At 37.4% G+C, this 14,472-nt stretch overlaps 1 protein-coding gene across 3 annotated transcripts in view; it reads right to left on the bottom strand.

Annotated features, from left to right (window-relative positions):
* The window catches only part of SNF4Agamma (SNF4/AMP-activated protein kinase gamma subunit), a 40,727-nt gene that overhangs the window by 20,039 nt on the left and 6,216 nt on the right, over positions 1-14,472 (bottom strand). For 2 of the 3 annotated variants that reach the window (XM_064357043.1, XM_064357042.1), the window contains exons 3-6: positions 8,691-9,446; positions 5,286-5,660; positions 4,653-4,847; positions 1,879-1,900 (exon numbers count right to left, since the gene is read on the bottom strand). In XM_064357043.1, coding sequence (XP_064213113.1) covers positions 1,879-1,900; positions 4,653-4,847; positions 5,286-5,660; positions 8,691-9,446 — 1,348 coding nt within the window. Of the gene's footprint in view, positions 1-1,878; positions 1,901-4,652; positions 4,848-5,285; positions 5,661-8,690; positions 9,447-13,839; positions 14,171-14,472 lie in introns of those variants that run through there. The other variant, XM_008196096.3, reaches the window with a different exon arrangement.

Raw genomic sequence — 14,472 nt, forward strand, 5'->3', positions numbered from 1 at the left:
TGGACGCACTGAATTGAATTGATCCTCGATTCACATTCATTCATGTTAGACTTTTATAGACGACTAAACCTACTTACCTCGTGGATACAATTTACTGAAGTTTATTAAATTCGAAATGTTATTTCAGCATTGACAGCATTCGTATGCAGACATCTGCAGTGACTTCATATATGAGTTTATTTCAAAAGTAGATGGAAAAATCAAAAGTCGTTTCTGTGTTTTCCAAGAGGGATTTTATCTATTTCCCCCATTCGGAAAAAATTAGACAACATGAAATGAAAAACCATTTCAACACGATTTTGGAGCCAAAAATAGAAAGTGTTTTATTCCAACATATTGGACTCTCCTAATGCTTTCATTTTTATACCGAGGTGATAAAAAGCTATTGCTTTTTTAAAGCTTAAAACTGATCTCCAGAAATACCAGATGATTGAGTGCGCTATTATATCGCATGAAATGAACTCAAGATTAGATGAAAATACTTTAGAAAAAGTCATTAAAAATTTTACAAAGGAAAAATGAAAAGTTTTGTAATTCTCTTATTGCAAAAAAGACAATAAAGCACGCTCATCCTTTTTAACGAAACCACCTGTTCTACAAAACAGATGTAAATCTTTTTGTAATTAAATTCTTTCATTAAAAAAGAATAAAGCAATTTGATGTTTTAATAAAACTCATTATTTTTTTATCTAGAGATGCGAAACAGTTTAAAGTGAAATTATTCCCAAACGCCCAAACTTTGTTACAAATTTTAAGCCCCCTTCCATTTCATGTAGTATATAAATCACTCGATTTAGTAAACATTAAACTTCCTCTGCATAAATTATACAAATTTTCACGACCATTTTCGTTGAATTTGAAAACAACCGCTCCTCAAAAACACAATGTAAACACACGCACATGTGTGCGTATTTGTTGTCATCGGAGTTGGACCGGAAACATTGAATTACAGGATAACAGCGCGCAAACTCAAGGAGGCTCGCCGTTGTTCAGATAGTGATAACCAGGATTACGTCACAAGTTTATAGTCGTAATACGGAATAAAATACACATGACCCAGAAACGAGAAATCCTGAAAAGGTATCAAGCCTGAAAATTGCTCGCATGCCTATTTTTGCCAGTAATTGAATCGGAGCATAAATTATTGCATTTGAGGATTGTGTTATCGATGATCAATTCCTATGACCTGAAGACCTTTGTTCGACGGGTAATGATATTAATGAGGGTGGTTTTAGCGAAATTCAATGGGCTGATTGCCACTATTATTTGAAATGTTTAAATGTTTGCGACCTTAACGTGGGCTTGACGGCCGTAGCAATTACTACACTTGACTATTATGCAATATCTGCAAAACATTGTCATGTAAATCTCTTCAGATAACATTGAAGCATTATTGTAACTGGTGTATAATCCATTCAAGAGATTCAGATTGCTTCAAAGACCATAAATAATTAATCGATTAGCAGGAACTCAATACATAATTATGCCTAGAAAACAATGTCAATGGCATTGAAAGGAATAATCGAAAAGTTATTTAAGTATGCATAAAAGTGCCAAGAAACAACACGATTTTATGCCAATTTTTTTCTCAATGGAAACAACGCACTTTTGGCAACAACAAACAAAAGATTCTGTTACTTTTCCGTTGCACCAAATTTTTTCGCCGACTCTTTAAAATTGAAATCTGCACTAAAAGTATTGATTTCGCCGTCGTTTCAAAAGCTTCAGAGACCAGATTCATGCGAGAAAATACCCCGAACGCGCCATCTGCCGGAATGATTCGATTCGCGCTACAGCGACCTAACATTTCGAAATGTGTGTGATAACTCCCACCAATACATTTTTATCAATTTCTGGACACAAAATACGTGTACTTACCGGACAGTTGTTGGGCCGCTTTCTGCAACAAAAAACACGTTAATAGTCATTTTTTCGGATGCAATTTCAACTGCATAGCGTGCAACAACCAGGCCAAATAATGCACCATTTCCATAAACACCATTATAATTTTCTAGTTGGCTTTATTGAAACTGACCTTGCTTCTTAGCAAATAACGATTTCATGTACATTTAGACATCGGCCAGTAAACAGGCTAAATATAGGAGCTGCATGGTTAAAATTACTTAATTACCAGAACAATTTTTTAAACACAAATCAATTATAGCAGTAATCATGAATTCTTTGTTAACGCATTTGAATATTTCGCAACGAAACCCTGGCGAATGCGGTCATTTAGGCGTGATTTATCTCTTGTGAGACAATAGAAAAACCTACACGCATTCTTGCACCTAGCAGCTTGAAATTCGATTACAAAATAGTCGTACATTAATCAGAGTCAATCTCCTAATATCGGCGGCATCCAAACCCCTCGCATCCAAAGAATGACTTCGGGGTTTAACAAAAGGCAACTCCTCCTTCTTGTTGCCTTTCATCCATCGAAAATACGAAGCCATTTTTCGCACACACGCACTAGTTTGTTACATTTTTCGCGCACATCGAATGACTAAAAATCATCAAAAAGCACCTGATATACATCAAACGACGATTGGGTGATTTTCCTTTACGCTGAGAAAATAAACAAAAATTCATCGATCTCAAGACCGAACCGCAACACCTGAAACGAGCTTTTTACGGCCGGATTGGGAACGGGTAAATATCTGCGAGAGCGTAATGATTTAAGTGTACTGCTTGTAATTTTTAGTGTATACAACCGCAAATAATCCTAGATTGTGCAAGGTGATTTATTGGGTCGATTACACACGACATTTCTAAGTAACATAACACCTGCTCAGCCAACAATCGATGCGACAGATCTACAAAAATCGGGATCTTGTGCTTATTATAATCCCCACAAACGCTGCACTTTGCTAATCTTATCTAAAGCCAATAATATACATTTAGACAAAAGTTTTACGTTTTCAGATAGAGAAAGGTAGTAATTAAGCCTCAAAACATGAATAGGAAATTTATTTATGACGTATGACTCAACTAATCAAGTTTGAAAAAATACAAACGCCAAGGTGTTATTGAGCTTCCTTCGATTTTAACACCATGGTGCTTATAAGGAAAAATATGACAAGACCGGCGACTGCTCGGTGTTAATGAATCTTGTAAATTTTGAGCACTTACTTTGTGACTTATGCAAAAGTGGTTAAAACTCAATCGAAATAAAAAAATAGGACCGGCGACCACGCGGTAATAAACAGGATACTTCTATTCCAACTAAACAATTTAACCGTTCCCAAACAATTGGCTCTAATCAAGAATCCAATTAAAACCGTACTAACAACACAGTCAACTGATCCCGTGGCCGGAATAGATGCACCCAAAGATACATTTTGCACGTTACTGGCGACTTTTTCAATTTCCGCGCTTGCCGCAACCGGTCGCGAGATAAAACTAACATGATAGAATCACACAATCCATCTCCCTACTTCACTCGTGCAGGATTTGCGTAACGAGACCCGACTGATCAAAATCAAAATGGTCCAAACTTTCGAAAAACCATCGCCTTGACTCGAAAAATAACATGGTTTGTCCATGCAATAAATTCATCCTGCGAGCTGACAGCGCGCTACACGTGTTCCAACAGAGAAAAATATTTGCGCTGGGTTTAAATGCTGTGCAAATTTTCACATTTTAGTGTTACGTAAGTAACGAAAAAAATTAGACACTTTTGGTACATAAAAGTTTATAGCTTGCGATATACGTTTAGTATGTTCACGTGCCGTTTAAAACAGAGTTCCAGCGAAATATCTGATTACATTGTTTTGTGACTGGTTTTAATGAAAATTGCAGAAATGGGAAGACAGCACGAATTATTACCGAGTTTTTCGAAACGGCAACAATGACGCACTTAACAAACATAATAAAAACACAACTGCAAAGTTCGTGAACCCGATGTCCTTATCATTATTAAAACTTATTTACGAACAACCAATTTTGAAAAAATCCAGATAGGCGAGCGGGCAAAATCAACCGTGAAAATAAATCAGTTAGCTTTATCATATTCCGAGCGTGAAATCTTCCAGCGCAAATACAAATAATGTCAAAAACACAAGGTTTGTTTAGTTTTAATATTCAATTAGTAGCGGTCGTAATTTCACGTGGAAAATTTCAAACTGTGCATTCGAAAAAAAAACGAATAATTCATTGACCGAACCGTGAAATGGTACGCAATAATGCGGAAAATCTTTCTCATTCAACAAGAATTCGGAGAAATCAATGCAATCATTGAAATATTCGAATATCGCGTTTCATAATTTTACCAAAGCTGAGACGAAATTTCTCCTAACAAAGTCGCTTCAAAGTGAATCAGAAATGATCTTGAATGTGAAATTTTCCACTTTGATTGTCTTACATCATTAATAAACCCATTTTATTATCTTATCAGCTGTTTATTTAATAACAGCAAATTTACCCCAAAGTAAAATTTTTACCGAAAAACAATCAAACCAAATAAAGATAAGGAAACAATTGGCAAATAGTTAAAAAACCACCATAAGCAAATCATTCATCGAATTTTATTCATCAAAATGTGAATAGTCAGCACTTTAGCCAAACAATGCCACTAGAAAATTAAACGATGCCCGGTTTTACGTCAAATGGTAAAAAACCGGAAAAACCGAGTGTCATCTCTGGACTTTACCCACCTTTCGTCTATCCTCCGGTGGTACACTTGCGTGCGACCGATTCCTGAAGATATCCATCACTTTGGTCATGGGGCTCCTATTGGAAGAAGCTGCGGTAACGGTGTGGTAATATTGGGTGTGGGAACCATCATCACGGACTGGATGGGCAGACCCATCCCGTGGTGCCTTCGGACGTGCATGCATCAAACCTGTATGCTGAAACATTTAAAAAATCGAATACATTACGATAATTAACATAAAAAATTATTAAACAATGAAAGTGTTTTCTTGGTTGCATAACTGTTACACGCGACGTTAATCTTTCAATTTGATTGTCGCCACTTAAAAACAAGACAGATTGAGGGAGTTAGGAAATAACATAATGAGTTAATGCTAAAAATATAGTTCCTTTAACCTTGCTACTTGAAACCCACGGAGGACTATTGGTCCATTAAATTATTGTTTTACCTAAGAATACAGTTTTAAAAATAAAAATGTGACGCTATTCTATAACAAAAATGCGTTTAATTCATTTAGTGATGATTTTATTAGTTTGTTTTGAACCAGCCATTCATCTTGCCCGCCTGTTTACCAATTTATTTAAGTACATTCTAAGGAAAAAACCAAGTGTTCGCTTCAATCGCAATTACCTACCAGCATGGCACTCTTCATGGACGCCATAAAAGCACTTCCCTTCTTCTTGCTCGCGTCTGAGTTCGACCTGGTCCTGAAGGCGTCCAACATTCCCGCTTTCTTGGGACTTTGCACATCTTCGGACTTCCTCCGTTCGGCCGAATTCGACCTGGACGCTGACCCGCTCCGAGTTCCCGAATGTTTGTCCTTCTTCTTCTCCTTCTTGCCCTCGCTTTTGTGTTCTTTACCCTGCTTGCTTTTACCGTCTTTCGATTTGTCTTTGCTCTTCTGTTTGCTGTCTGATTTAGAGCCCCACGTTCCAGAGCGGGGCCTGGGCATGGACTGGGTGTCGACATCGTCGCTGGTGATGGTCGGGAGGGGCTGGGAACCCAGTTCCTGCAACGAAAATCTGGTCAGGTTCACACAAAATTAAATGCACTACCATAGAGGTGCCGGAATTTGGAAAATAACCTAAACAGCCATCGATTACTGAGGCGATTTTATTACGAACACACCAACAAATCAATTAAGATGTGACGCGCCCAATTTTTAATCAGCGCAGTGAACAGACGAACGAAATATTCAGCGGGTCATTAAAAAAATACCTTGAGTGATGGTAGTGACATGGTATTGAAGGGTGCCCCAGAATTGTCAAAATTTTATTAGAATTTTTGGAAACATAAACACTTTATTACGTCATAAAAAATTCCGAAATGACTTATATTGCAATATTGAAAAAATCTCCATACTTTTCATGACCTCATAAAGTTTACGGCCCATAACAAATCGAGAGCTTAACAGAACTTGATATTAGACAACACACTTAACACAAGTGTTACAACAGTGTATATCAAAAATCATTTAACGGTTTCGGTGCGATTTTTGAGGATTTTCAAAATTGTTTCAGAAACAATGACATTCACAAATAATCGTTAGCAAACAAATTTTAACAAAAATCGCCAATTTTCTGTAAATTTACAGAAAATTCAATATAAAAAAGAAATGAAATTTCAACTAAAACGTGCAAATGTTAAAAATACATAAGCATTTCGATATAATTTAAAAAAAACACATCGTTCCTTTTGATTAATTTATTAAACTGGAACATAAACAGAACTTTTCCCACCGTATGCTAATAGCGGATTCGATTTTTATAATGTGCATTATGTACAACTGCTCCCGAGTTAGATTATAATAATTCGTCAAGCAAACAGCCCATAAAAAGCACAAATGGCTGGAAATGAGTCAGAAAAAAATTGTATACACAATCAATTTTAAGCGCCTAAACAGCAAGTCACACTGACCTTTCGTCTGGAAAAAGCCAAACTTTCCTCGACACAGTCGTCCAGATTTTTCAAGAAAATCTCGCGATACATTTTGCTCACTCACTCCAACAATACCGTCGTTGAATTGAATTTCTCCGTGCGACTCATTCCATAAATGTTTTCAAATTTAGCATAAACAAGCAGATTTTATTGTTGGCGACTTGAAACGTTCTATATTTATCTGGAAACGTTCAGCTTCCAACACTGGACAACCACTGGAAGAGGAGGAATCGCGTACGCACGATGACGTTCGGCATCCTGGCGCCGATAAGACGACAGTTGCACAAGTAATAAGGGTGGAAATCCAACTCTGGTGCGCTATCCAGTCAATGAAACGCTGATGACGACACGGGAAATGATAGCGTCAAGAATTTGATGAGGTAAGACAACACGAAGGTAAAGGTATAGTAAACATTTAGCGCAATTAAGGCGACTTTTTCGATCGATTTTTAAAATAAACAGTGCTTTATTGTTGTCAATACTTGACCCAGTTCAGGCCGACCTGCTCAACCGTGTAATAATCATAAATGTATGGAGGGAACTGACCCAGGTGTAATTTACATAATTTAAAGCAAAGGTGGGTTTACTGTCTAATTACAAGACCTCGCCTACGATTCGGCTTATTTTCAATTATTTGAAACTGCGGTAACAACGCGACTTCAAAAGCCGACAGCTCTTTGTGTTGCCTCCAACAAACGTGTTGCTTCATTGTTTATACCGTGAAATTCCGACACAGTTTGGGGTTTAATTAGCAACTTGGACTATCCCCATATCGATTTCTTTGCTCTACTAAAATATGAGCAGAAAAACCATCATTACCATCAATCGATCATTCATGTTAACGAAGTAAAAATCGCTTTGCCACTTTTACGATATGTTGACAAAATTGACGTAAGAGATAATAAATCTCAGTCTCAAACTCTACTTTGTGATAAGATGATACTTTCGATTATTAATAGAAATTTCTAAAAATACGACAGTGTCGTAAGTGTTTAATTGTTTCAGATAACAATCAAACTTGTCCATTGATAATTACCTGACGAAATCTGAAACAACTGATCAGAAGCACCCACAACTTTTTTGCGCTAATTTTCACCACCATTGCTAGTCTACGACGCTCTTCATTACCTAATCTAATTTAAATGATCCGATCCACTGACAAATTCCAATTCGATAAAACAGGTCGTCGAACTTTCGGTCATACATTTATTTATTATTTAGTTTTAACTATTTTCACACTAATGTTTTCTTCAATTGGCAATATGTCACGGAACGTAAACACGAAATATCCACAGGTTCGATTAATCAAAGGTCGTAAACATCCTAAAGTGATTTTTAGATAAACGCTTGTAATTTTTTAAGTGCAAAAATAAATAATGTGAAGACACACTTAAAGGATTTTTTAGAAGAGGCCAAAATTTTCCAAGGCAAATACGCCGATAATTGGAGTTTTATTTAAACAAAATATCGTGAAAACTTATCGTAAATACAGTGGAGCCCGGTTATAACGAAGCAAATTTGACTTAAAATATGACGAACTTTTCACTGAATTTTGAGGAACATGTTGGGGTTGATAATGTCAAAGCAGATTGAATGAAGACTTTTTTATTAATTTATCTGTTGTCTAAGTGTACAGCAGCCCAAAAAGGATAAAGCAAAATAATAGATACCATGAGATAAAGAGGAATGATTTCCTGTTTTAACTGTATCTAACTGTAATGCTATGCTCTGTGGATACATGGTCAAATGTAATAATTTTCCGACAAATTTCATCCTGACAGTCCAATAGTTCAATAAATAGGTATGTACAACCGGTTCTTACAATGCAAATGCTTTTATTACGTCAGTAGATCACAATTATTAATCCCACGTAGAAACGCAACCTTGTAAAACATGATAACCCAATAAAATAAAAAATTCCTTTTAGAACGTAATAAAAAACGGACAAAGCCAGGTAATTATAAGAGCAAAGGCGAATTATAAACACCAAATACTATCAATAGAATCATGTATCGATTCACCTGTCACTTTCACACAACCACCACGGTCGTTGACGTGAATAACCAGAAACTTCGCAACACTACCGCGCGTCCCAACTCACCTTTTTCAATTCAGTGGGCGATCTTTTCACCCAAATATCCTCCGCACTGCCCGTGCAATCGATGGTGGAACTGCTCGAGTTCTCACTCTTCATTTCAATAAGCGACGAGTCAAAAAACCTGGTATCATAATGCGGCGAAGGCAGCGAGGTCCTGAAGATGTTGTAAACCGAGGGCCTCTTGGAGTCGTGCGAGGGGATCGCGTGCACTGTGTTCGCCTGCCTGTAGTGCAGCCTATTGGCGAAGATCTTCGCCGCCTCCGAGGGCTGCTTAGTCTTTGTAATCACGAACTTATGAGTAGGTCCACTAACAGTATCGATCACAGACGTTTTCGACCCGCTCGACGACTCCGACAGACTTTTGTCGCTCCCGGAGATGGTCGACATGTTGCTGTTGGAAGGCACTTGTTCTTTCAAGTCTTTTTTCTCCTCGTCCTCGTCCTCCTCGCGGCACTGCGACAGCCGCCGCGACGAGACGGCCACGCGCGAAGGCAGCGTGTTGCTGTGGTTCTGGAAGTAGCGCTTGAAGAACATCGAGCTGCCGAAGTCGCGCTCTTCGCCGGCGAGGGCCGCCATCGAGGACTCCGTGTTGTGGTTGATTGTCGACACCAGCTCGTCGGGCTCGATGTCGCTCTCGTCCGAGAGCGAGATCGTCGACGACGAGCCGCTTTTCGAAGGCATCGTAGGCAGGGGCTGGTGGAGCGGCTCCACACTCACTTTGTCCACTGATTTTGGGTGCAGGGACACATCAGAGTCCATCTACAAGTTCACCGCATGCCAAAGCGCCAATTTTGCGAACTCAGCGACAGTTGCTTGAGAGATGCCACTCGATAGAATCATTTAACGACTCAGTTTTGCAATGCTACAGTGCCAAGTTCAAGGCTTTCTTCAACACGCCTTAATGCCAATAATGTATTCGCAGACATTTACATATTAGTCGTGCGTATAATCATCAAAACAAACAAAAATTACTTTTTAATGGATTCACTTTCACACTTACGTCAAGTTTTGCAAAAAATTGTCTTTTTGGAGCTTCTCCAACTAAAGCTTTCGCAACTTCTCACCTACACAGGTGGCAAGTAACAAAAATCAAGCCTTGGGCTAAGTATTTTGTAATTTATGTGGCTATCATTCTCTATAATCATGATTTATTGTATCACTGTTATGGATGTTCAGTCCTTGGTGTAAAAAACCATTAGTTACGAACAAAAATCTCTTTCTTGCAACTTGCAACGGTCTATGAATAAGCAATACAGCGTGCCAGGAACATGTACATAAAATTAGTGATTAACTCAGTAATAGTGAGAAGAGATGACCTAAATATTGTTTGTGTAATTACTTGTTATTTGGAGTAGTTAAGTTTATGGCAAGTAACGGTGTTTCATGATACAAAGGCCTCAGTTAATTAAACAATGAGACAATGCTTGCAGAAACTGTATAAAAGGGATTAGTTAAGTGTTTGTAAACATCCTTAATCGTCTGGTGTTAAACAACAGTTTTTAAAAGAGCGGAATGAAATTATTCCGGAAAAAATCAAATTAAGTTAGGTGGATTAAATTGCCTGTATGACACTGAACTTTTTGCAAAAATACCTAGTTTCTTGTTTACCTTACAGTTATCACTAATTAGAATTAACTTTTAGTAAAATAAATCAAATATTTGAGGAAAACAATGAATATGTATGACTTTCCCAGAATTAGTTATTTTGTCAGAATTTAATACAAACAAAAATGGTCCAAAATAGACTTGGTGAATTTAGAACGACCGGATGAAATGAAATTCCTGCAAAATTATTATCACTTTATGGGTGGAATTCAAATGACTAAACCAAATAATCTAAATTCTTGCAGATAATAAATACACTGTGCCTTAAAAGTCCCAAAGACTTCACTTTGAAAATATGATTACGTGCAAAAATCTCCGAGCGCATTTTTGAAGCGGCCCTTACTTTCTTGCGCAAGAATGCGCTTTCACAAAATCACAATGAATTAAATATAAATAACATCAAATCCTTGCTACGGGTCCCGATCACGCCAGGAACCTGTTGACTTGACAAAGCCCACATGCGACTTTTCAATTTCGTTGGCGCGTTCTTCGCGTCATGATTAAAAGATGGACGTAAATGATTACAGACACACCCACGTGTTTTCAATTACTTTATTATCAAAGCGAAGTTAACTAATTCCGAGAACGTATTTAACTAATGAGCGGAGTGTTTTTGCACTAATTTCTAAAACAGCACCGAAGGAATTCGCACGAATCGAGTGAAATAATCCGAGACTTGACAATGTGCCAAAAAAGTAAACACTTCCGGTTTGAGCGGATTATGAAAACGTGAAGATGTGTGCACAAGGTTTCGCTTTTGACACACCCAAGGATTGTCGATTTCCGTGTTCAATATCCTAGGTACGCACATCTGTTTGCATTTGACAAACAAACAGTTTTTGCAATTCTTGCACAATAATAATTCTATGACGCCAGGAGAGTAATTAATTCTAGCAATTTTATTATTCATATTTGACAAGAAAGAGTGCGTTTTTCGAGCCAGGAAACTTGGAAATTAGACACAATAATGACTCACGGCTCGTAAAATTTACGGTAGCATTGTTTGTTACTTTTTGTAGGATTTGCAAGTAACAAATACACGTGCGGCGGCTCTCTTATCATCGCAAACAAAGCAATTATTGGGTTTATTTTTGGTTAACGTACGAAGCCGTTTCACACTGCGATAATTGAACTTATTGAATTCGACAAATTGCCGGGCAAAAAACTCGCCATAATTGCGTTATCCTTGAAAGTGTAAATATTATAATGGTTGGAACCGTCACAAATGGTACGTTTTTCAAATTCACTATTAAAAAATAACAAACATGGAATTGTACCGAAAGATAAACTTTGGAGATAACAATTCGGCGCTTATCTGCTTAGGCGCGCTTTGCATGAGTTTCTCGGTTTACCAACCTCGAAAAGAATTTATTTCACAATGAGGAAGCTATTGTTTCTGCGCCCATTGTACGATCGAGTACAAAGCAAACGCCCCACTATTTTATCGTATACGTTTTATTGTGTATTCCACAAATGCGTCCACATCTGTTTTTCATAAATAATGGAACCCTGTGTCTTTTTGTCACAAAAAAATTGACAATATTATCAATACCAAGTATGCGAATAAATACAGATATAAATTTGCTCCTTGACATTAATCGCGGCGGAAATTTACGGTGTAGATTTTTTCAGTCCGAATGAAACAAAACATAAATATTGTCAATGAAACTTAAAACAATGAGTTTGCGGCGGGTTACACCCACTAGAATAATTCTCACGTGCTGCCAATCTCAGGTAAAATTTAAATTATTCCATTTTGCATATTAATGCGCCACACTGCAGCACAATCGATTGAGAATTCCGATAGCAATATTATTCACTTATAAAATATCACATGCATATAAACCTCGTTTTTAAAACCAGCCGCCCCCCAAAACATAAATAATTTATTACACTTAAGTGTGTTTATTGTAAATTTACACCAATGACAATTTTATTAAAGCGACATTTACGTCACCGAAAAATTAGTATTTATTATTCGTTCCACAATCGGGAGAATACCACCTGTTGAAAGAAATTACGAAATGGAGAATCACAAGGTTGCGGCATTTTTATTTTGACAATTTTGCCGTTTATTTACATCGAAAACAATAACTGAATAATTTCTAAAGTCGTGATAACTAACCATGACCCAAATCTTCCGCTCTGGCAAAATCTGGAACTCACATTGGGTGTCAATATTTGCACTTGATAACAAGTTTTTGGCAAATTTTGCATCAAATCGCGTTCGCACTCCGTAATTCCGCCAAGTGTTTCTTTAATTGGTCCAAAGTACAAACGGAATCATATGAGAAACACACAGATATTAAACGGAGCCGTCGTGTCTGACGAGAAACTAAACTCAAGCCCTATCTATGTCCAATTATTAGGGGACCACACACGACAATCAACCAAAATAGTTGAGAGTGGTATTTATAGAGTTTTTAGAAATGTGTAATTAGCGAAAATTCCTAAGTCAACGACACGATTCGAGATGAGACGGAACGAAACGCTTCCGTCAAAATACGCGAAATAAAATGCCACTTTTCCGAGAAACCGTGACATAAATTGCGAGATATAAGTTATGGCTAAAGGTCAAGAGTTAATTGTTCTATGTATCGTTACAGATTACAATCTCCGATTTGGAAAATCACTGAAAAGGAAATGAAAAAATATCGAAAAATATATAGTGATAGAAATCAAAATAACGAAATAGTAACAGGAATACAAAAATCAGTTATTTCTATAATTACAAACTGATAAAAATGATTGATTGATTCCTAGACGTCAGGAAATCATTCTTATCCGTAGTTACAAGAAAGGTTTAACTAATTAATGATATTAATCATAATCGTAATAAAGCACTCCCTTTCCGCTCCGCCCAAAAAATGAATTCTTTTTGCTACAACTCCTACAAAATGATGTCATGTTTCTACACGACACAAACACAAAACTAATTGAAAACAATTTTTTGTATGGTTTTAACATCACAAGTTGACATTTCTCTCCTGTCATTAGTTCTCCTGTCAACAACTTGTCAAATAAATTTATTTGTGACATGGAAACCATGGTGACCACAACTTTATGGCTAGTTTAATGTCAAACATCGGTGTTACATTTTAATATTATTGTGTGCCAATAAAACCCTTGGCTGTCTGTTTAATTTTGCAAGCATTTCAACGGTATAAATTATCATATTGGGTAACTCTTCCACCTGTGCAAGCAGCAAAATCTGTACAATTAAATACCCAACTAAGGAGCGTAAAAATCGCTGTTACGCCACTGTCGATGATTTATTCATGATTTTCTCTAATAACAGCCGTTCTTTGGCACATGACCTTCGAAAAACAGGATATTTAACCGACTATCTTGCTGGGTGTAGGAGATAAGAAAAATAAATTTAATGCAATAAAAATAAATAAATGGACCCTTCGTAAATGTGTTTTCGGTCATACTTTCACTGCGAATTTGCGTTCCAGTTTTAATTATTATTATGTCATCTCTGTAGCAACTGTCATTAACGTCAAACTGACGTGAGTTCATCGAAATCGCAGAGGGCTAACGTTACCTTACTGACAGTAAGTAGCAAATCCGATTAAAGCGAAATAGATTTTCCAAACCATGTAAAAAAACCAGAAAAAATCCACGTAAAAAATCACAAACACTGAAAAACCGTACGAATGCCGCACAGCCAAAATCCACTCAAAATTGCACTTTGCTGACTCTTCTAGGGGCAAAAACGGCACGGTTTGAATGGGGGTGGCCGCAATAACACGTGTAAAACACCATTTCGCCATACACTAATGCAGTTCGCGCTCATAAGGCAAACCGGTGACTAACAGAAATAAGCAAAGGCAGTCATCGCGAGAAAACGAGAGTCATTTGTTAATACCAGCTGATGACGCAGGCGGCGCGCTCAGCTGATCGCTGCCAACCGAAAAATGAAATGTTACCAAGTTCATGGGAGCTACTGGGCGGGAGAAGAAGGACGATCAGGAATTTTGCAGATGGGATACGTAAACAAACCAATAATAGCACGTGGACGCGGGGTCACCGCACGAAAATTCGGTTCTACAACTTCTACAAAGTCATCAAAAAACGTCGTTTCAGTTGCCAACCCTGTATAACAATTTTGTGACCATTTGTATGGTCAATTGAGACACACGTGTCCTAACGATTAGTCACAGCATGCTGGACTTCA

Source organism: Tribolium castaneum, chromosome 5, assembly GCF_031307605.1.
Source record: "Tribolium castaneum strain GA2 chromosome 5, icTriCast1.1, whole genome shotgun sequence".
In the NCBI taxonomy this organism is placed as follows: domain Eukaryota; kingdom Metazoa; phylum Arthropoda; class Insecta; order Coleoptera; family Tenebrionidae; genus Tribolium; species Tribolium castaneum.